The sequence below is a fragment of the Leucoraja erinacea genome, chromosome 1 (genome assembly GCF_028641065.1).
Source record: "Leucoraja erinacea ecotype New England chromosome 1, Leri_hhj_1, whole genome shotgun sequence".
Taxonomy (NCBI): Eukaryota; Metazoa; Chordata; class Chondrichthyes; order Rajiformes; family Rajidae; genus Leucoraja; species Leucoraja erinaceus.
In genome coordinates, this window is record NC_073377.1 from 70,915,939 (window position 1) to 70,937,279 (window position 21,341).

General features: G+C 45.4%; 1 protein-coding gene across 4 annotated transcripts in view; it reads left to right on the plus strand.

The window, feature by feature from the left end:
- Positions 1–21,341, plus strand: part of atp8a1 (ATPase phospholipid transporting 8A1) — a 301,017-nt gene that overhangs the window by 44,728 nt on the left and 234,948 nt on the right. For 3 of the 4 annotated variants that reach the window (XM_055636910.1, XM_055636888.1, XM_055636895.1), the window contains exons 3-4: positions 8,139–8,238; positions 16,793–16,891. In XM_055636910.1, coding sequence (XP_055492885.1) covers positions 8,139–8,238; positions 16,793–16,891 — 199 coding nt within the window. Of the gene's footprint in view, positions 1–8,138; positions 8,239–16,792; positions 16,892–21,341 lie in introns of those variants that run through there. The other variant, XM_055636903.1, reaches the window with a different exon arrangement.

Below are 21,341 nucleotides of genomic sequence, written 5' to 3' on the forward strand. Positions count from 1 at the left end.
CAACAGTCTTCGGCAAGGAGTCAGGTGGGTGGGGGACATGAGCTAAAGGTAGAGTCTGTCTTGTTGGTCTTTTTGTTTCTTGTTTCAGGGCAGTAGAGATGGCAGGTGGAATGGTGCAATGTTCCTCCTGCAACAATTGGATTGTCAGGGAAACTGCTAGTATCCCCGATGACTACGCCTGTGGGAATTGTGTCCAGGTGCAGCTCCTAAACAGGTTGTGTTAGGGAACTGGAGCTGCAGCTGGAGTACCTCAGGTTCATCAGAGAGAATGAGAGCTGCTTGGATAAGACTTCCAGCAAGGTGGTCATGCTAAAGGTGGGTGACTACTCGGAAGAGTAGTAGGCAGAGAGTGCCCGTGACCCTCGTGACAAGTGTACAGTTTTGGATGCTGTTGAGGATTGACATCATTATCAGTGGCACTGAGCCAGGCTCTGAGGCACAGCAAGGAAGGGTGATGTCAGGCAGAGCCATAGTGGTAGGTGACCCATTAGTTAGGCCGGGCAGACAGGAGATTCTGGGGAGGCAATAGTGATGGTGTTGCCTCCCTGGTGCCAGGGATGTCTCAGAGTGGCTACATGACATTCTCAAGGGGGAGGGGAGCAGCTGGAAGTCATTGTGCATCTTGCCACAAATGACATGGCTAGGAAAAGGATATGGTCCTACAAAATGATTATAGGAAGTTAGGCAAAAGGTTAAGAAGTGGGGCCTCCACGGTATGGTGATCTCCAGATTACTCCCTGTGCCACGTGCTGGTGAAGGTAGGAACAGGAAGATAGGACAGATGAATGCATGGCTGAGGACTTGGTGCAGAAAGTTCAATGGGATCAGTTGCTTGGTCCTTTGCTGTTTGTGGTTTATATGAGCGATTTGGATGAGAATGTTCAAGGCATGATTAGCAAGTTTGGAGATGACACAAAAGTAGGTGGCTTCGTAAATAGTGAAGAAGATTCTTAAATATTGCAGTTGGGCAGATGGGCTGATCTACTGTCAGATTGGGGGAGTTCCCTCCGCCACGGGTACCATGTAATCCCGTACTACCTGCTCCATGGTCAGATAGTCAGCCAGGTGAGGAGGGGGCTGTGGACCCCTAGTAGGACCAAAAACAAGACCTGTCAAAGGGCAGATGAGCTCCTAGCGAGCCAACGGCCATCCTCCCTTCAGTAGAAGTTGCAATCACTATCGCACATAGCATTGTAAGGGATGCCCGTTGGAAACCAGCACTACTGCGTCACTAATGTTTTCAACAATTTAATTATAATAAATAAAACAAGTTGGGCAGATGGGCTGAGGAATGGTTAATGGAGTTTAATAAAGATAAGTGCAAGATGTTGCATTTTGGGAATTCAAGCCTGGGCAGGAACTTCACAGTGAATGGTAGGGCTCTGTGGTGTGTTGTAGAGCAGAGGGATCTAGCAGTGCAGGTACAGAATTCCTAGAAAGTGGCATCACGGATAGATAGGGTGGTCGAGAAGGTTTGTGGCACATTGGCCTTCAATCAGAATATTGAGTATAGAATGTAATTAAAAGGAACTGCAGATACTGGTTTATACCAAAGATAGACTCTGAGTCTGAAGAAGCGACCCGACCCGAAAAGTCACCTATCCATTTTCTCCAAAGATGCTGCCTGTCACTCCAGCACTTTGTGTCTATTTATTGAGTATAGACATTGGGAGGTCTCGTTACAGTTGTACAAGATATTGGTAAGGCCACATTCAGTTTTCATGATCCTGTTATAGGAAAAATGTTGTTAAGCTAGAAAGGGTGCGGAGACTATTTGTGAGGATGTTGCCAGGACTCAAGGGCCTGAACTATAGGAAGTGGTTGAGCAGGCTAAGACTTTGTCCCTTGGAACACAGGATGATGAGGGGATGATCTTATAGACGTGTATAAGATCATGAGAGGATTAGATGGGGTAAATGCACAGTCTTTTACCCAGAGTAGGGGAATCACAAACCAGGGGACAAAGGTTTAAAGTGAGGGGGGATATAGGAACCTGAGAGGCAACTTTTTATAATGCAATGGGTGGTATGGAGTAACCTGCCAGAGGAGGTAGTTGAGGCAAGTGCTATCACAATGTTTAAAAGACATTTGGATAGGTACATGGATAGGATCGGTTTAAAATAATATGGCCCAATCGCAGGCAGGTGGGATTAGTGTAAATGTGGCATGTTGGTCAGCATTGGCAGGTTGGGCCGAAGGGCCTGTTTCCATGCTCTTAAGACTAATTACCTTCTGGAAAATCCAATAAATTTCACCCAGATCTACTCTCCTTTCCATTACCTTTAGGTATTTCTTCAACAGTAAAGTCAATCTGATTTATCAGACATAGCGGTCCTATTGTCACAGAAATTGCCATGGTTCTCCCAGAAGAATTGAACATTTACAGTGTGTTTGATCTTGGCCTCCTTAATAAAAGACAGATACATTTTGGACCACCATGTCAGGCTGACAGATGTGAGACGACGGTTATTTTCTCTCCGTTTCCATGTCGCGCGAGAACATTTATGAAGCATCAGTCCAAGAGAGTTTGTAGGATATTATGTTTTTTTGCTGTTTCCTTAAATCTGTGGATGAAAGCAAGTCCCTGGGGATTTACCACTGAGTAACATTTTATTATTAGAGTCAGTCATTGACTTGAGCAGCACGGAAACAAGCTCTTCAATGGCAGCAACGAGTTTCCCTTTCATCTGTCATCCCGCGTTTGATTAGTTGGGTTCTTGTGAGGTACTGCATGCTATCATCTGGCCATTATCCAGCAACTTCTGGATCAGAAGTGCAAAATGTTCAACACTCCTGCCGACTTTCTTTGTTTTCAGTTGTGGATTTTTGCCTCTATCTAAGTATTGATTTTTAATATTACTTCCAAGTTTCTCCTCACACATCCTTGGTATAATTCTTATTATCTCTTTTGGTTGCAATTTGTTCTTGTTGCCGGGGTCTGTGTTTTCATTATTGCCATTGAGTTTGCTTTTAAATCAGCTCCTTACATCTGAGTAATACATTGAATATATTTTTAACATCTCCCTGAAGTTGAGGGCGGAGGAATGGGAAATCAATTGTCAACCTTCATTGGAAATTAATTTTTAAACATGAAATCTGTTTTTGAAATGTTAATTATGGAAAAAGAAGCAGTTAAAACACTTTCTCTTTGCCCAAAGGGTGCCGGGTCTTTCTCTTTCCACAGATACTGGCTTACCTGCTGAATGTTTCAAGCACATTTTCTGTTATGTTTCCGATTTGCAGCATATACAATTGTTTATTTTTGGAATTTTATGTACAAGCCTAAGAATTACACATTCAGCTCAGATTTCCCAAAATAAAAAAATATATATTGTTACAAAGGTACAAGAGTATAAGAGCATTACAGGATAGTTAAACTATGAGTTAAACTAGAAACCTACAAAATAGGTGCAGGAATAGGCCTTTCGGCCTTTCGAGCCAGCACTGCCATTCAATATGAACATTGCTGATCATCCAGGATCAGTACCCAGTTCCTGCTTTCTCCCCATATCCCTTGATTCCGTTAGCCCGAAGAGCTACATCTAACTCTCTCTTGAAAACATCCACTGAATTGGCCTCCACTGACGTCTGTGGCAGAGAATTCCACAGACTCGCAACTCTCTGGGTGAAGATATTTTTCCTTATTTCATTCCTGAATGGCCTACCCCTTATTCTTAAGCTGTGAACCCTGGTTCTGGATCCCGCCAACATGGGGGGCATATTTCCAGCATCTCGCAGGTCGAATACTGTAAAAAATGTATATGTTTCGATAAGATTGATTAGTCTAGCTAAGTGTCTTAACTAGATTTCAGCAAAACAGACACAAACCAAATCACATACAGGTGCACAACCTTTTATCCGAAAGCCTTGGGACCGGACACTTTTCGTAATTCAGAATTTTTCGGCTTTCGGAATGGAAGATTTTTAGCGTAGATTTTAACGGCTGGCGCAGTGGCAGAGTGCTCGGCTCATATCCGCAAGGTCGCGAGTTTGCACCTCGATCCCGGCAGTTACTCGATCGCGAGTTTGAGTCTTCAATGTAGTTTTTTCTTGCAGAATAGGAGAGAATAGGGAGGGTTAGGCTGGGATCATTCTCTGCGAGATGATCTTAGTGCGGGAGACAAGTGTAGGAGAGGTGTACTGACTGTGTGGGCAGAACTTTGGAAGTGATTGCCCACCATTCTCAAAAGCCGCTGTGTCTCCCTGTCCCTCCAACTCCAGAGGAACCCGCTCCCCGATGGGCCGCTACGGCGACAAGTGGCAGTTCACCCACAGCCCGAGCTGCGCCCCCTCATCCGCAACCCGAGTTGGAGCGGGGCTGGGCTAGAGTTGTTGCTGGCTGTGAGTCTCTGGGATCTCCGTGCTTGCAGTGGGCCTGGGGGTCGGTGTCCCGATGAGGGGGCGCAGCTCGGGCTGTGGGCGAACTGCCACTTGTCGCCGTAGCGGCCCATCGGGGAGCGGCTTCTGGTGGTCCTGACGTCTCTCAGCTCCTGTCCAGGGGGATGGCCGGAGACGTCAGGACCAACAAGAACCCGCTCCCCGATGCGCCGCTGCAGCGACAAGTGGCAGTTCGCCCACAGCCCGAGCTGCGGCCCCTCATCCGCAACCCGGGTTCCTCTGGAGTTGGAGCGGGGCTGGGCTAGAGTTGCTGCTGGCTGTGAGTCTCTGGGATCTCCGTGCTTGCAGTTGGTGTCCCGTTGGTCCTGACGTCTCCAGCCACCCCTCTGGAATGGAGCTGAGACTGGGAACTGTACCGCCCTTGCCCCCTCCCTCTGCAACTGCAAACAACCCCACTCTCCTGCTCACCTGCAAGGGCGGTACAGTTCCCAGTCTCAGCTCCTGTACAGGGGGGTGGCCGGAGACGTCACAGCCCGAGCTGCGCCCCCTCATCCGCAACCTCAAGACCAAGACGCACCTTGCACACCATCAGCTTCGGTCCCTACGGGGAGCGTGTTCCTCTGGAATTGGAACGTGGCTGGGCTGCTGCTGGCTGTGGGTCTCTGGGATCTCCGTGCTTGCAGTGGGCCTGGGGGCCGGTGTCCCGTTGGTCCTGACGTCTCCGGTGACTGGCACTGGCTCCGACGTGAAGACAGTGCAAAGCCCCCGCGCCGGTGCAATGGGCGGGGAGCTGGAGAGGGGAGGGAAGGGGTCACACATATGGCCGGGAAGCAGAGGGGTGTAGGTGGGGTGAAACTGAAGGGAGCGACAATTTGCTGCTGCCTGCCCGCTGAGTTAAAAAGTTCCCACGCAAGACTCACGATACACTGTGTATCGTGTCTACCGTGGGAACTTTTTAACTCAGCGGGCAGACAGCAGCATATTGTCAATTATTAACCCTCCCGCGCAATATACCTCACCTTCTCTTTTATGAATGGGGATTTAGTTCCCCTTTCTTCGAGGACCGACCGGAGGTTCCGCTGTCACCTCTGCGGGCCGCCCTCGGTGAACGTTTTCAAGGACCTTTTTTCAAGGACTGAAAAAATGTCCGCTATTCGGAGGTTTTCGTTATTTGGATCTTCGGATAAAAGGTTGTGCACCTGTATCTATAAAAACTTTTGCATATGCCAGTTTTCTTTCGTAATCTCTTTTCCCTTTCCTAATTTGTCCTCCTCTGCTGGACTCTGAATTTCTCCCAGTCCTCTCATAGGCTGCTTTTTCTGGCTAATTTGTATGCTTCATCTTTTGTTTTGATACTATCCCTTGATTTCCCTTGTTAACCACGGATGCACTACCTTCCCTGATTTATTCTTTTACCAAACTGGGATGAACAATTGTTGTAGTTCATCCATGTAGTCTTTAAATGCCTTCCATTGCATATCCACCGTCAACCCTTTAAGAATCAATTGCCAGTCTATCTTGGCCAATTAACGTCTCATACCCTCAAAGTTACTTTTTTTTTAAGTTCAGAACCCTTGTTTCTGAATTAATTATGTCACTCTCCATCCTAATGAAGAACTCAACCATATAATGGTCACTCTTGCCCAAGGAGCGACGCACAACAAGACTGCCTTCGTCATTACTCAATACCCAGTCTAGAATAGCCTACTCTCTCGTTGGTTCCTCTACATGTTGGTTTAGAAAACTATTCCGCATGTAGTCCAAGAAATCCTCTTCCACAGCACCCCTGCCAATTTGATTCACCCAATCTATATGTAGATTGAAGTCACCCATTATAACTGTTTTACCTTTGTTGCACGCATTTCTAATTTCCTGTTTGATGCCATCTCCAACTCCACTACTACTGTTAGGTGGCCTGTACACAACTCCCACGAGCGTTTTCTGCCCCTTGGTGTTTCACAGCTCTACCCATGTCGATTACACATCCTCCAAGCTAATGTCCTTCCTTTCTATTGCGTTAATCTCCTCTCTAACCAGCAACGCTACCCCACCTCCTTTTCCTTTTTGTCTATCCCTCCTGAATATTGAATATCCCTGGATGTTCAGCTCCCAGCCTTGGTCACCCTGGAGCCATGTCTCCGTGATCCCAACTATATCATAGTCATTAATAGCCATCTGCACATTCAACTCATCCACCTTATTACAAATTGGCCTTGCATTGAGACACAAAGCCTTTTGGCTTGTTTTTACAACACTCTTACCCCTTATACAATTATGTTGAAAAGTGGCCCTTTTACATTTTTGCCCTGGATTTGTCTGCCTGCCGCTTTTACTTTTCACCTTGCTACCTATTGCTTCTACCCTCATTTTACACCCCCCCCTCTGTCTCTCTGCTCACACATTTAAGAAACCCACCAACTCTTATTCTCTGTTTATTATCTTTTTCTTCTTTCCCCCCTACATGTTGGGTCTGAGTGCTTCCCGTCCCTGTCTCCCGCCTCACACACTGTCTACTAGCTTTCTCTATTTGAGTTCCTCCCCCCAAGCGTTCTAGTTTAAAGTCTCCCCAGTAGCATTTGCAAATCTCTCCGCCAGGATATTGGGCCCCCTCGGGTTCAAGTGCAACCCGTCCTTTTTGTACAGGTCACACCTTCCCCAAAAGAGGTCCCAATGATCCAGAAACTTGAATCCCTGCCCTCTGCACCAGTCCTTCAGCCACGCATTTATCCTCCACCTCGCTCCATTCCTACTCTCACTGTCGCGTGGCACAGGCAGTAATCTTGAGATTGTTACCTTTGCGGTCCTTTTCCTTAACTCTCCTCCTAACTCCCTAAATTTTCCTTTCAGGACCTCTTCTCTTTTTCTACCTATGTCATTGGTACCAAAATGCACCATGACCTTGGGCTCCTCTCCCTCCCATTTCAGTATATCTTGGACACGTTCAGACATATCCCAGACCCTGGCACCAGGGAGGCAAACTACCTGGGTCTCCCGACTGCGTCCACAGAATCGCCACTCTGACCCCCTAAATTAGAAATAATTTTTCATTTTTTGAAGGATTTGCAAACATAATTAGTTGTAGTTATGTTACAATAATCACGTTTTGTAACTTTAAAGCAGCATCAATCTGTTAGAACTGCAGACTACCGGCTGTGTGGTTTTGTGAACCACAGGTGACAACATGACGAATTTGAGGTACATTTTGGACAAAAGTGCAGCAATGTTTCAGAATTCAGGTGTAGTTAATAGATTATTATATTGCCTTGGATTACCACTGTAGAGATGGCTGTGGAAGTCAATGGATATTTTTAGGGAAGAGATGGACAGATTCTTGATTAGTAAATGTGTCAGGGTTTATGGGGAGAAGGCAGGAGAATGGGGTTGAGAGGGAAAGACAGAACAGCCATGATTGATTGGCAGGGTAGACTTGATGGGCCAAATGACCCAAGTCTCCCCCGAGAACCTATTTTGGGATTTTATCAATGTGATCAATGGCCGACTACTGTGGCCCATTGCGAGAAGAGCTTAGTGGATCAGTTTAAAAATGGAGAATTGCAGCATCTGCCCATTGCAGTTTAGCATTTACTCATCCTCTGGTGCTTCCTATTTGGTGACCGCTCATATATCCATACTTGTTCAACTTCACAAATAATTCTGAAGCATTTGTGCGCTCATTTGCGTCTGTATACCTATTGAATTTTGTTATGATGGAAATATTCTGTGACACGCATTACATTTAAGTTGATTCTAATTAATGCATATTGGTTTAATATCTGATACTCTGTTTTGTTTCTCAACAGCACTGCAAAATATAACCTGCTTACATTCATGCCAAGGTTCCTATACTCACAGTTTAGACGAGCAGCCAACTCTTTTTTCCTGTTTATAGCCCTTCTCCAGGTAAGTTTGCTTGATTGCACAAGGTTGGATTAAAAAATGTATAAATATATTCTCCACTTTTAGAAATTGATGAAAAGTAATTTTTGAGACCAGGAACTGCAGATAAGACGATATCAAATAAAAAACAAATGGCTGGAGTAATTGAAAGTGTCGGGAGCAACTGTTGAAGACATGGACACATTGATGTTTCAGATTGGGACCCTGCTTCAGACTGAAGTTGAGTTCAAGAGTCAAGAGTATATTTAATTGTCATTTGGACCCCTGGAGGTCCAAATGAAATGCCGTTTCTGCAGCCATACATTACACACAAATAGACCCCAGACACAACATAATTACATTTTACATAAACATCCATCACATAGCTGTGATGGAAGGCCAAATAAACTTATCTCTCCACTGCACTCTCTCCCCCCCGATGTCAGAGTCAAAGTCAAAGCCCCCGGCTGGCGATGGCGATTGTCCCGCGGCCATTAAAGCCACGCCGGGTGGTGCGAGGTCGCACACCGGGTCTTGATGTTGGAGCCCCCGGCGTGCGCTCGCAAAGTCCCGCATTCCAAGCCGCGCGGGGCGGTGCTGTAAGGCCCCGCTCCAGGAGCTCTTCGACCCCGCAACTCGGGCGGGAGAAGTCGCCGTTGCAGGAGCCCCGAAAAGCGGTCTCCCTCCAGGGATCCGTGGGCTCCCGGTGCCGCCGTCCGCAGACCCGCAGCAGCAGCCTCCGACTCAGCAGCAGCAGCAGCGGCAGCGGCAGCGGCAACGCTCCTCCACCGCTCCACCCGCTCCGGTCTCGGCCAGCTCCGCGACGGTGAGGTGAGTCGGCACCTGAGTCCCCGGCTTCTTCCTGTTGGAGGCCGCTCCTCGTTGCGGCCCCAACGACAGCTGAGACCCGACGAGAAAAGGTCGGGTCTCCAGTGCAGGGAGAGATTCAAAAGTTTCCCCCCACCCCCACCCCCCCACACACACACACCCCCAACATAAAATAACAAAAACTACATAAAAACACAGACAAAAAATAATAAAAACGTGGACAGGCTGCAGAGGCCGCTGCTGACCAGGGTCGCGCCGCCTACCGGAGTTACTCCAGCACTTGGTGTTTTTTATTAAAGTAATTTTAGTCCAGAATGAAGAACCATTCTACCGACTTGCCATCAACCAGTCCATCGAACACTGATATATTTAAGATTTTTTTGATTTTTGTTTTGTATACTGATTGGATTTCAACATCTGTACTGTTAAAATACTTGTAAAGGTTTGTTACTAGGTTGTGAGAGGCAAACTCCAGATCTATCCATGTACATATCAAGATCAAAAATGTGATAAAACAACACAACATTAATGGAAAATATGTTAAATGTATTGAAAACCACTATAATAGTAAAGCAAAGGGTTAATACCAAATTCATGAAGTACATTCAGGTCACTGGTGTTGGGTTTCTGCCTTTCACACAGTTTGTAAATCACATTGAATGATTTCAGTCGTTATGAAAAGTGCAAATGTAACATTTAAGTGATGTGCAAATTAAATGAACAAGTGACAGGCAAAAGGATTTCAATGAACATGTATTTAAGGAAATGTGAATTGGATGAGGAAATGTTTACACAACTAAACAACGCTAACAATTAATTTTTTTACCACCCTGACCAGAAATTAACAGGAATAATGGTGATCTATTTTAGATTGTGCGTCAAAGTCAGATATACATGACACTACGTCCCTACATTTAATCTATAAACTAATCTGATTTTATGTCCCTTTAATACGGGATGCATTTTCACCCTGTGGTCGTCCCTGTTAAAGCCAAAAGGGTAAATGCTACTGGAATGATCCTGGAGGAATACAATGTTTCATTTTTGCCATATGGGGAAATTGGCCACATTTATTTTTCCAAAGCACTAAAACAAACCACATCAACTGATCATCACATTTGTGCTGTCAGTGTGGCGGTTGCCCTATGACTTTGAGTTTTCTCCGAGTGCTCTCGTTTCTTCCCACATCCTATGACTTGTGGTTTGATGAGTTATTTGGACGCTGTAAATTGACCATAGTATGCAAGTGAAAGATAACATTTTGAGGGAATTGATAAAATGTGAGGATTGATGTAAAGTGTAGTGCTTGAGATTGGTGTGCACTCAGGCCAAAGGGCTCTACTGTAAAACTCTGAATCTATTTGCTGCTGTGGGCAGCACAGTGGCACAGCTGTAGTGTTGGTGCCTTACAGCGCCAGAGACCCAGGTTTGATCATGACTACGGGTGCTGTCTATGTGGAATTTGAACGTTCTCCCTGTGACTGCATGGGTTTTCTCTGGGTGCTCCGTTTTACCTCCCACACTCTAAAGGCGTAGGTCAATTGGCTGTTCTAAAGTGACTCTAGTGTGGAGGCTAGAACTGGTGTATGGGTGATCACTGGTTGAAGCAGGCTCGTTAGCCGAAGGGCATGTTTCCATGCTGTATCTCAAAAATAAACTATTGGTACAGTGCTGCACATAAAATTACTGTTCAGTTTGTAAACAGATTAACAACCAATTTGTTAAAAGTAATTCAGTAGATTGAAGTGCACATGGCCACCTTGATAATGTGTTAGGGTGCTATGTCATTGGACCTGGTAGAATGTGTTAGGTTGCTATACCAATGGACCTGGCTTCCAAACTGAGAAAGGCAAGTTTGACAAACTCATTTTAAAAACAAAACAATCTTGCACAGGAACTGTGAATCGTCAAATGCGGAAATGTAAAAACAATGGGTTTTCCTCTTTTTTTCAAACTTGGTTCTGAATTTTGAATTAAAAAAAAAAACAACAACAGGAACACTCTCTTGAGACACTAAATATCCAAACCAGTTTCGTAACTGAGAAAGAAATGAAACAGACTATAACACAAAGATTTATGCAGAGAGGGGTTAGAAATTGAAAGGGTACTGCTACAAGAAATGGTGCAGATGAATTCAATTATTTTTTGAACGGGGATTGATCAATAAAGGTAAAAATTGCAGGTGTCTGTTCAGTCTATAGGGTTCTTGCTGGATTATTATTGTATGGACTCAGTGTGACATGACCACTTTATCTGTTGTTACCTCTATGATTCCAGAATGTAATTTTTTTCCTACAAAATAAATTCTTAGAATCCCCTTGTTGGCTCCATGACTCTGTGGTATCAGTATTATGTAAAGGTAATCCCTGATGCTGCTCCGTGGTGGAAGTATGCCTGAAGGTGCCTGTTTTGTGTTTTTTTGCATGAATGTCGCACAAAAGCAGTTTAATTGATCAAGTAGACAAAAATGCTGGAGAAACTCAGCGGGTGAGGCAGCATCTATGGAGCGAAGGAAATAGGCAATGTTTCGGGCCAAAACCCTTCTTCAGACTGCATCTGCAGTTCCTTCTTAAATATTAATTGATCTTGAGTGTTTTTAAGCCCATTTCCTGTTGAGGTCCTTCCCGCTTGAAAATTATTCTGAGCATTCGTATCATAATTCGTCCTAGTGCAGCTGCCATTGCCCCATTTTGTATTGGCATGTGATGATCCCATCAATATACACGATGGATAAGTAGTCTCTCAGAACATGGAACAGTACAGTCCAGGAACATAAGGTCAAGACCAACTCTTATCTTCCTGCACGTAATTCATATCTGGCCATTCCCTCTTAATTGAACTTGAAACAATGTCTTAACTTGCATCTTCAATGGGAGGTACTTGACACTCATGGTCGAGATTTGTTCATGACTTGTGATGCCCCACAGATGCGGTTTTTGTACACAACAATACTTTGCTGTAGTTTTTTTGTTCTAAAAGATTGTTGCCTGAAGCCTGCAGGGAAAGATTGTGGCTCCTGTGAATGGAGAGCCCAAGGGGTGCTATCACTGCATTCCATCCTCTTGCTCTTTCCCAGAAGACCCATGCATCATTGAACTCTCTCCCCTGCTCCCCCACCAAAAATCTTTCCAGCTGCCAACTTTAATGGTGTTAACTCATTTCCTATGAGTCTGCACAGAATTACCACCCAGATCCACAGTGCAATTTAAAGGCTGGCCATAGAGTTCACCCGCCTGCCTCGCAAGGTATAAAAAAGGCCAAAGACATCCACAGGCAAAGGGTGAAGACCACTTCAATACCGCGGACACCAGAAGCATGTGGCAGGGTGTCAGGGACATCACTGACTACAAGAGCAGCCCCACCTGCCCCCACGGTGATATCACACTGGCCAACGAACTAAACACACCTTTGCCCGCTTTGAAACTGGCAACACCACCAGGAGTGGAATAACCCCGGCCATGGCAGAGGGACAGGCCTTAACACTGAGCACTCAGGAGGTACAGTGCGCCCTGTGTAGGATCAATCCACGCAAGGCTGCAGGCCCGGATGGAGTCCAGGGAAGGGTACTAAAGGACTGTGCTGTACAGCTGGCGGAGGTATTCACGAGAATCTTCAACCTGTCTCTATCTCTGGCAACGGCCCCCAAGTGCCTGAAAACAGCCACCATAGTGCCGGTGCCGAAAATGTCTAAAGTCACCAACCTGAATGACTACCGCCCGGTTGCCTTAACTCCAATGCTAATGAAGTGCTTCGAAAGGCTGGTCCTCTCCCACATCAAATCCAGCATCCCTGCCTCACTGGACTCTCATTAATTTGCATACAGGGCAAATAGATCCACAGAGGATGTCATCTCTCTGGCTCTTCACACAGTCCTGACTCACCTGGATAGACAGGGCACGTACGTGAGGATGCTCTTCATTGACTATAGCTCTGCATTCAATACGGTCATCCCCACCAAGCTCAACACCAAACTCCACCAGCTAGGCCTCAGCTCGCCGATATGCGATTGGATCCTGAACTTTCTGACGGAGCGACCGCAGGCAGTGAGACTGGGCCCGCACCCGTCCTCCACTATCACCCTGAGCACCGGCACACCACAGGGCTGTGTACTAAGCCCCATGCTCTACTCCCTCTTCACTCACGACTGTGTTCCTGCATTCGACACCAACACCATCGTGAAGTTTGCAGACGACACAACAGTGATTGGGCTGATCACCAACGGTGATGAAACAAAATACAGAGTGGAGGTGCAGAACCTGGCGGACTGGTGCGCACGTAACAACTTGTCACTAAACACCTCCAAGACCAAGGAGCTGATTATTGACTTCAGGAGGTCCCATAATGGAGAATACGCCCCAATCTCCATCTATGGGGAAAGTGTGGAGAGAGTGTCCAGCTTTAAGTTTCTGGGCACTCACATTTCAGAGGACCTCACATGGTCCACCAACACCGCTGCGCTGGTCAAGAAGGCACAGCAACGACTGTTCTTCCTGAGGACATTAAAAAAGACTGGTCTGCCCCAACAGCTGCTGACAACCTTCTACCGCTGCACCACAGAGAGCATATTAACGTATGGCATCTCTGTGTGGTATCTCAGCTGCACGGAGGCGGAGAGGAGAGCTCTTCAGCGCGTCGTCCACAGAGCGCAGAGGATTATTGGGACACAGCTACCAGCCTTGGAGGGCATCTACCACACACGGTGCCTCAGGAAGGCCGTCAGCATCCATAAAGACTCCTCACACCCTTGTAATGGACTGTTCGAACTACTTCCCTCCGGCAGACGTTACAAGGCCTTCTACGCCCGAACCGCCAGACTCAGAAACAGCTTGATTCCCATAGCGGCTCTGAACCGGCCCTGCTGAGTGCCCCCTGGCACACCCCCTGGACTGTCTCCCTCAGATGGTCACGTCACACAGCTTATTTATTTTTTATTTTTTTGACATCGGTTGGAAGCTGCATACTAAATCTCGTTGCACTAATGTGCAATGACAATAAAATATTATTATTATTATTATTATTATTATTATTATTATTATTATGCAGTAATGATTGACGAAATGTGCAGATAGAGTTGTAATGCTGCTTGAAAGGAGTAAAACCACTATAGCAACTTTAGATTTTATTTGGTGACCCACTTAATTTTGCAACAGCAGCAAATGTGGCACCATGACAGCTCACCAGATTTTGGAAAAAGTAATTTCTAAGTAACAGTTTATTGGACTGAATGTCAATCAATGACTGATGGGAGGAAATACATCGAAGTCCCTCACCCTGATCACAGGATCCCCCCAGGGTTGCGTCTTCAGCCCCCTACTGTACTCCCTGTACACACATGACGTTGTGGCTAGGTTTGGCTCCAACTCTGTAATCAAGTTTGCTGATGACACTGTGGCGGTGGGCGTGATCTCCGATAACGATGAGGCCTACCGGGAGTAGGTGGCTGATCTGGCACTCTGGTGTCAGGACAACAGCCTACTCTTGAATATCAAAAAAAACCAAGGAGCTGATCGTGGACTTTAGGATGGCACATCATCCGAGGACGTACACACCATTGAAGATAAATGAGGATACTGTGGGTAGGGGGAGCTGCTTTAAATATTTGGGAGTCCACATCTCAGAAGATCTGACATGGACATCACACGCTGCACCACTGGTGAGTAAGGCTAGGCAGCGCCTTTTCCACCTCAGGCAATTGAGGAAATTCAGAGCCTCTCTGAGGATCCTCCAGTGCTTCTACTCAGCAGCTGTGGAAAGCATCTTGTTCGAAAACATCACGATTTGGTTTGGGAACTGCTCTGCCCAGGACAAGAAGGCTCTGCTGAGAGTAGTGCGTTCGGCCGAACGCACTGTGGGAACTACACTCGTCCCCCTCCAGGAACTATACATCAGAAGGTGCAACTCCAGACTCAACAAGATCATGGGAGACCCCTTCCACGCCAGCAATGGACTGTTCCAACTGCTATGGTCAGGCAAACGCCTCCGTTGCCATGCTGTGAAAACGGAGAGGATGAGAAGGAGTTTCTTCCCAGAGGCCATTGGGACTGTAAACTCCTATCTCTCCAGGGACTAACTTTACTGTACCATTCTATAGTTTTTTTTTTTAAATTGCTGTTTTTTTCTCTTTTTACTCCCACAGATATGCAATATGCGAAAAAGTGTTTCTGTTCCATTCTGTTTTGTAGTTTTTTTTGCACAATCCGCAAGCATTGCCACTTTTCATTTCACTGCACATCTAGTATGTGTATGCGACGAATAGACTTGACTTTGAATGACTTCACCTTGCCACCCAGATCCACAGGGCAATTTAAAAGCTGGCCAGGGACTTCACCCACTGACTTTATTGTTAAAAGGGTTGGAGTTTAGAAATGCTTTTGTGTGAGAGAGGTTGAGTTTCGAAATGGCAGTGTTGCTACAGCTGTACAGGTTGTTGGCGAGGCCACACCTCTGGAGTACTGTGTACAATTTTGACTTCCTTCTTTAACAAAAGGCATTGATGGCAATCTAGAAAAGATTCACTCAGCTAATTCCTGGAAGACAGGATTGTCTTAACTTGAATAGCTAAAGAAGTTGGATCATTTTTTGGGGGGAATTTAAAAGAATAAGGGTGACCTTATTGAAACAAATATTGGGAGATTCATACAAGGAGACACAAGTCGATGATAAGCCATCTTTTCAGACAAACTTGCATGGGAATTTCTTCTTGCAGGAGGAAGAGAATTAGTAGAATCCTCTGCCTCTGAATTGTGCAAGTTAGATCACTGGAGATATTTAAGGATGAGGTGGGTACATTTTGGAAAAATTGGGGAATTGAAAGCCACGTGGAACTAGCTCAGTGGAGCTATTGAGGAATGAAGTACAGTAGATCAGCTTTGCTCATAGTAAATGGTAGAGCATGTTTGAGGGGCCAGGAGAGTTCCCCTATTTCCTTGTGCCTTGGGTATCAATTATCCCACAGATCATATTTTATTGTTGTGCTTATAAATCTTGTACATTTTAATAGTATTCATTTTCTGGACTGCTAACTAATATTGTTGAAGAGTTTCATTACTCTGCCCTTTTCACTTCTAAATTTTCCACCCCTAATTATCGCGGAAAGCGCATCTTTGAACTTTGTCTTTGAAAGTTTCTGTCTAATCTCGACCTCAAATATGCTGAGATCCACCGGTCCATTAGCATCAATCATGGTAATTGATAATACCCACATGAGCATCACAGTGGTCTAATATCCCACATCCTTGGTGATCTGTTTGGAGATTTTCCTCATAGCTTGCTACGCCATCCTCTTTCGCTATCCCTAGCCAGTAGAGTTGGTGGGGGAAAAATATTGTTTCTAACAGCCTCTTTTGGTTGTCCTCACATTTCCTACAAGAACCTTCAAAAATCAATGTTCTCATCTAAATACCATATGTAGATACAATAATACCATTTGAAAATGTAAACTCAAATTTTACTTCTACAATCACGGCATCTGACATAACACGTGAAGAATGTACCTGACCCGAAGTGTCTCCAGAGATGCGGTCTGATCTACCCAGAAATGTGTGCCTTTTTAAAATTTCAAACACCTCATCTCTGTTCTCTTAGCCTTTCCTCGGGATCTGCTGTTCATTTTCTGGAGTTAAGGTCTGAATGTAAATTAGGCTAAATTTTATGCTGTGATGCTGTAATATTTTGTGTCTGTATGAAAGGTAATTGGGATGTTCTGTAGAAAGATAATCTATATATTTACATCCTACTTCTTTTTATCCAGCAAATCCCTGATGTTTCCCCAACTGGTCGTTATACAACATTGGTCCCATTGTTGTTTATCCTTCTTGTGGCTGCAGTCAAAGAAATAATAGAAGATATTGTAAGTGATCACCCATTTCAATGTTATAAAGACAACTGTTTTACTGTATGTTCAAGAGCAAGATAATAGTTGAAGGCAGTGGGATTTTGTAATGTTAAAAAAAAACAAGCTTAGTGTGGTTATTGACTTGCAAAATGTTTCGAGCATATGGCTGGTGATAAATTAAACTATTTTACATTTCTACAAAAAGTCCTTTGTAATAAATCCAGTGACCTCATCAACAGTCTGCAGCACTCATTACTGGAAATAGACCTGATGATTACAATGTCGTCTATAGCATGCAAATAAAACTACTCACCACAGCATGCATCTTGGACTTACTTGTTTGATATCTCCATCCATAAATAAACAGGAGGTCAGCTTTACCTACGGCAAGTTGGCAATGCGCTTTTTGATATCATAGATAATATTCAGTCAGAGCCACATTGGCTTGTGTCAGAACATCTTAAATATGAAAAATATATGCTCTCAAACACCACTTTTGTTAAATTGAAAGCAAAACCATAGATATAGACATAGAAAATAGGTGCAGGAGGAGGCCATTGGGCCTTTCGAACCTGCACCACCTTTCATTGTGATCATGGCTGATCATGCACAATCAGTTATCTGTGCCTGTCTTCTCCCCATATCCCTTGATTCCACTAGCCCCTAGAACTATCTAACTCTCTTTTAAATTCATCCAGTTAATTGGTCTCTACAGCCTTCCGTGGCAGAGAATTCCACAAATTCACAACTCTCTGGGTGAAAAAGTTTTTCTCATCTCAGTTTTATTCTTAGACACTGTGGACCCTGGTTCTGGACCTCCCCATCATTGGGAACATTTTTCCTGCATCCGACTTGTCCAGTCCTTTTATAATTTTATACATTTCTATAAGAATCCCCTCTCATCCTTCTAAATTCCAGTGAATATAAGCCCACTCTTTCCAATCTTTCCTCATATGATAGTCCTGCCATCCCCGGGATTAACCTTGTGAACCTAAATTGTACTTCCTCAAATTAGGAAACCAAAACTGCAGAGAATACTCCAAATGTGGTCTCACCAGGGCTCTGTACAACTGCAGAAGAACTTATTTACTCCTATACTCAAATCCTCTCGTTATGACCATCTTGCTGTTCGTGGTGGGAAAATAATTGAATTCATTTCCTTATTTGCTCAACTATGAAGTTGCAAAGACTGTAAAAGTTCACTTAAAAAGATAGACAAAGGATAAATTCTTAAGACCATACAAAGTCCATTAACGTCTGACGGGTATGGAGCTAGAGACCCAGAGGCAACAGTTTTACGTCTGAATACTCCAGCAGCACACACAAAGAAATACCAGAAAACCGGGGTTAATATACCTACAGACATAATAATAATTTTGAACCACCATTAATTTGGCCATTGCTAGATTACATTAGCTTCCTGCTGCCATATTATAATGTTTATACTTTAGAGAAATAGCGTGGAAACAGGCCCATTGTCCCATTTGTCAATTCCCGCCAGCGATCACCCCTGTATACTAGCACTATCCCACACACTGGATAATTTACCGTAAATAAGCCAATTAACCTACATCTGCCGTGTGCTTTTCATGGATTTCATGTACAAACACCCAGGCTTCAGTACTCTGCCTCGAGGTTCACCATGCGACCAAATATCAGACTTTTTAAAGTTGATTTCCTATCGGGAAATAAAAATAAAATCTGAAAATTCACTTTCGGGGGATTAGAAGATACTATCCAAAACGTTTTTAATTTAGTCACTTTTAGGAGCAGAAATGTATTAAAAAAATTCCCCATTACAGTATATTTTAGAAATGTTTTGGTCAGTTGAGCATTTTTACTGCTGAGTCTGATGATTGAAACCCACAAGGCAAGTCACTAAAAACCAATATGTTGCAATTATTTTTTAAATAATTCAGCACCAGCGGTGAAGGAAACATTTGAACATTTTGCATTAGATGCCTGACATCAGCAGTTAATGTGCATTTGGGTAAGCAACTTGTAGACAGGAGTCCACTTTGCAGTTGACTAGTTGATTGTCCATTTAGGAGAGGGAGAAAGAGAGAAGCAATTTCTTCAAGCCTAGTGAATTGTAGCAATTCACTCCTAAGGGGCCTCATTTGCTTTAAAACTGAGGTTAATTTACTCAGTATTAAGTGCATCATGAGGTGGTCAATGCAAAGACTTGACGTTGAAGTAAAAGATCAATCGTGATCCCAATAAATTGCAGATCAGGCCACAGCCTACTTTTCATTTGTTCTCAATTAAATGAGTAGACAATAGACATTAGGTGCGGGAGTAGGCCATTCTGCCCTTCGAGCCAGCTGATCATGGCTGATCATCCCCAATCAGTATCCTGTTCCTGCCTTCTCCCCATATCCCCTGACTTAATTATCTTTAAGAGCCCAATCTAGCTCTCTCTTGAAAGTATCCAGTGAACCGGCCTCTACCGCCCCCTGAGGAAGAGAATTCCACAGACTCACAACTCTCCGTGAGAAAAAGTGTTTCCTCATCTCCATTCTAAATGGCTTACTCCTTAGTAACGGCAGTAGTCATCTACTGTGCATCACATTTGCACTATCATCTTGCTGTAAAATGCAGAAATGCCATATGGTATGGTAATACACAGAGCTCCATTTCATAATAGAAAACTTTCAATATTGGTATGGAGAAGCAGGAACATTTGTTCTGTGAAACAATGTTGTGAAATGAGTTTACCAGCTTTTTGGATAACTATAAAATATTTAGCTTTGCATCGCCTTTTATTACCTTTCAGAGAATGACTTGCTTTTATTAGTATCATGTTTTAATTGCAAAAGTGACAGCTGTTGTATCCTGAATGTAGCAGTTAGCACACATGCAGAGAGGTTTGTACAGTGGGGCTGTTTGCCTTCCATTCAGAATACATGATACTGGTGAAGCCAGTTTGCTTAGAAATCTAAAGGACTATTCTGCTGATCCATAACTTTTTTTTTTCTTAAATAGTAGTTTCATTGCATGTTTCACAACTTCTTTATATTCCTATTTCCAAATAGCAAGTCCTAAAAAGGAAGAACTTTACTAGAGTATTCTAAGTGAGATATTGAAAATGTAATTGATTATGAACATGCATACCGTAAGTGTGACATCCAAATACTGCCTTGCAGTATTAATTGTAGTTAATGATGTAGCATATTGTGGCGGCTCCCAAGGGTCGTGCCATCATACCTGTCAAACCCCTTGGCATGGGAGTGGTTCAGTCCGGAGGCGGCCCTTAGCCAGAGGGTTTAAAGGCAGGGGTTTGGGTGCCATCTTCCTCTTGTTTGGTCTTCCCTACAACCGGGAGGAACATAATTAAAGGTGCCTCTCAAAACACTGGACTTTGTGCTTCCTTTTGAGACCCACGCACTACATTGATGACCCCGACGCTCCATTGGCTTCATGATGGAGAGAAGAGAAAGCCCTACCTCCTCACAGGCCGGCCCAGCCCTGTCTCTGGACGCGGTCTCCGTGAAACTGCCCAACTTCTGGACCACACGGCCGCTCATCTGGTTCCAGCAGGCGGAGGGCCAGTGCAACCTGCGGGGCATCATGGTCGATGCCACCCGCTTCTATTACCTGGTGGGGGCCCTCGACCAGGACACGGTTGAAGAGGTCACGGACTTCCTCGCAGCCCCCCCGGACACTGATAAATATCTCGGCCTTAAGGAGCTCCTGCTCCAGATTTAGGGACTAAGCAGGATGGAGCGTGCTGGTAGGATCCTGCATATGGAGGGCCTGGGCGACCGGCGGCCATCTACCCTCCTAAAGGAGATGGTGGTTCTACTGGATGGGCACACGCCGTGCCTGTTGTTCGAGTACACCTACCTGCATCTGCTGCCGGTCTACATTCGTCTGCAGCTCACAGACGTCTTCTTTGCAGACATCAGGGCCCTCGGGAGGCGCGCCGACGCGCTTCGGATGGCGCGCCCTGATGACGTCAGCGCGCTGGCCGTCGGCAGGCGCGCCGATGACGTCACCCCGGCAGCTCCCGATTTCCTCCGGTGGGGCGGGGGAGCTGTGGAAAGAGTGACAGCTCCAGCCCGACGGCCCGTCAGATCGCCCCCCGCGGCCGTGAAGGGGTACTGCACCTGCAGTCCAGCGCTAGCAAGCTGCAGGCACCACCAGCAGGGGCAGGCAAGCTCCAAATAGCACCAACACGAGGAGCTGGTGCTATTTCCATCAGCGCTGGGGTGCTGCAGCACGACAATGCTGTCAGCCGTGTACGTTCCCAGGAAACGCCTGGGCCGGCTGCCAATAGTCCCCGCGGTGGCCGGCCAAATTCACCGCCTCTTCGCCTGGGATCGGCGCTCCGGGACCCGCTTCCTCGTGGATACTGCAGCAGAGCTCAGCGTCCTGCCCCCTTCGCTGACCGACATTCGTTCCGGTAAGCGGGGCCCGTCCTCACCGCGGCGAATGGCAGCCCCATCCGCACGTATGGAGTGCG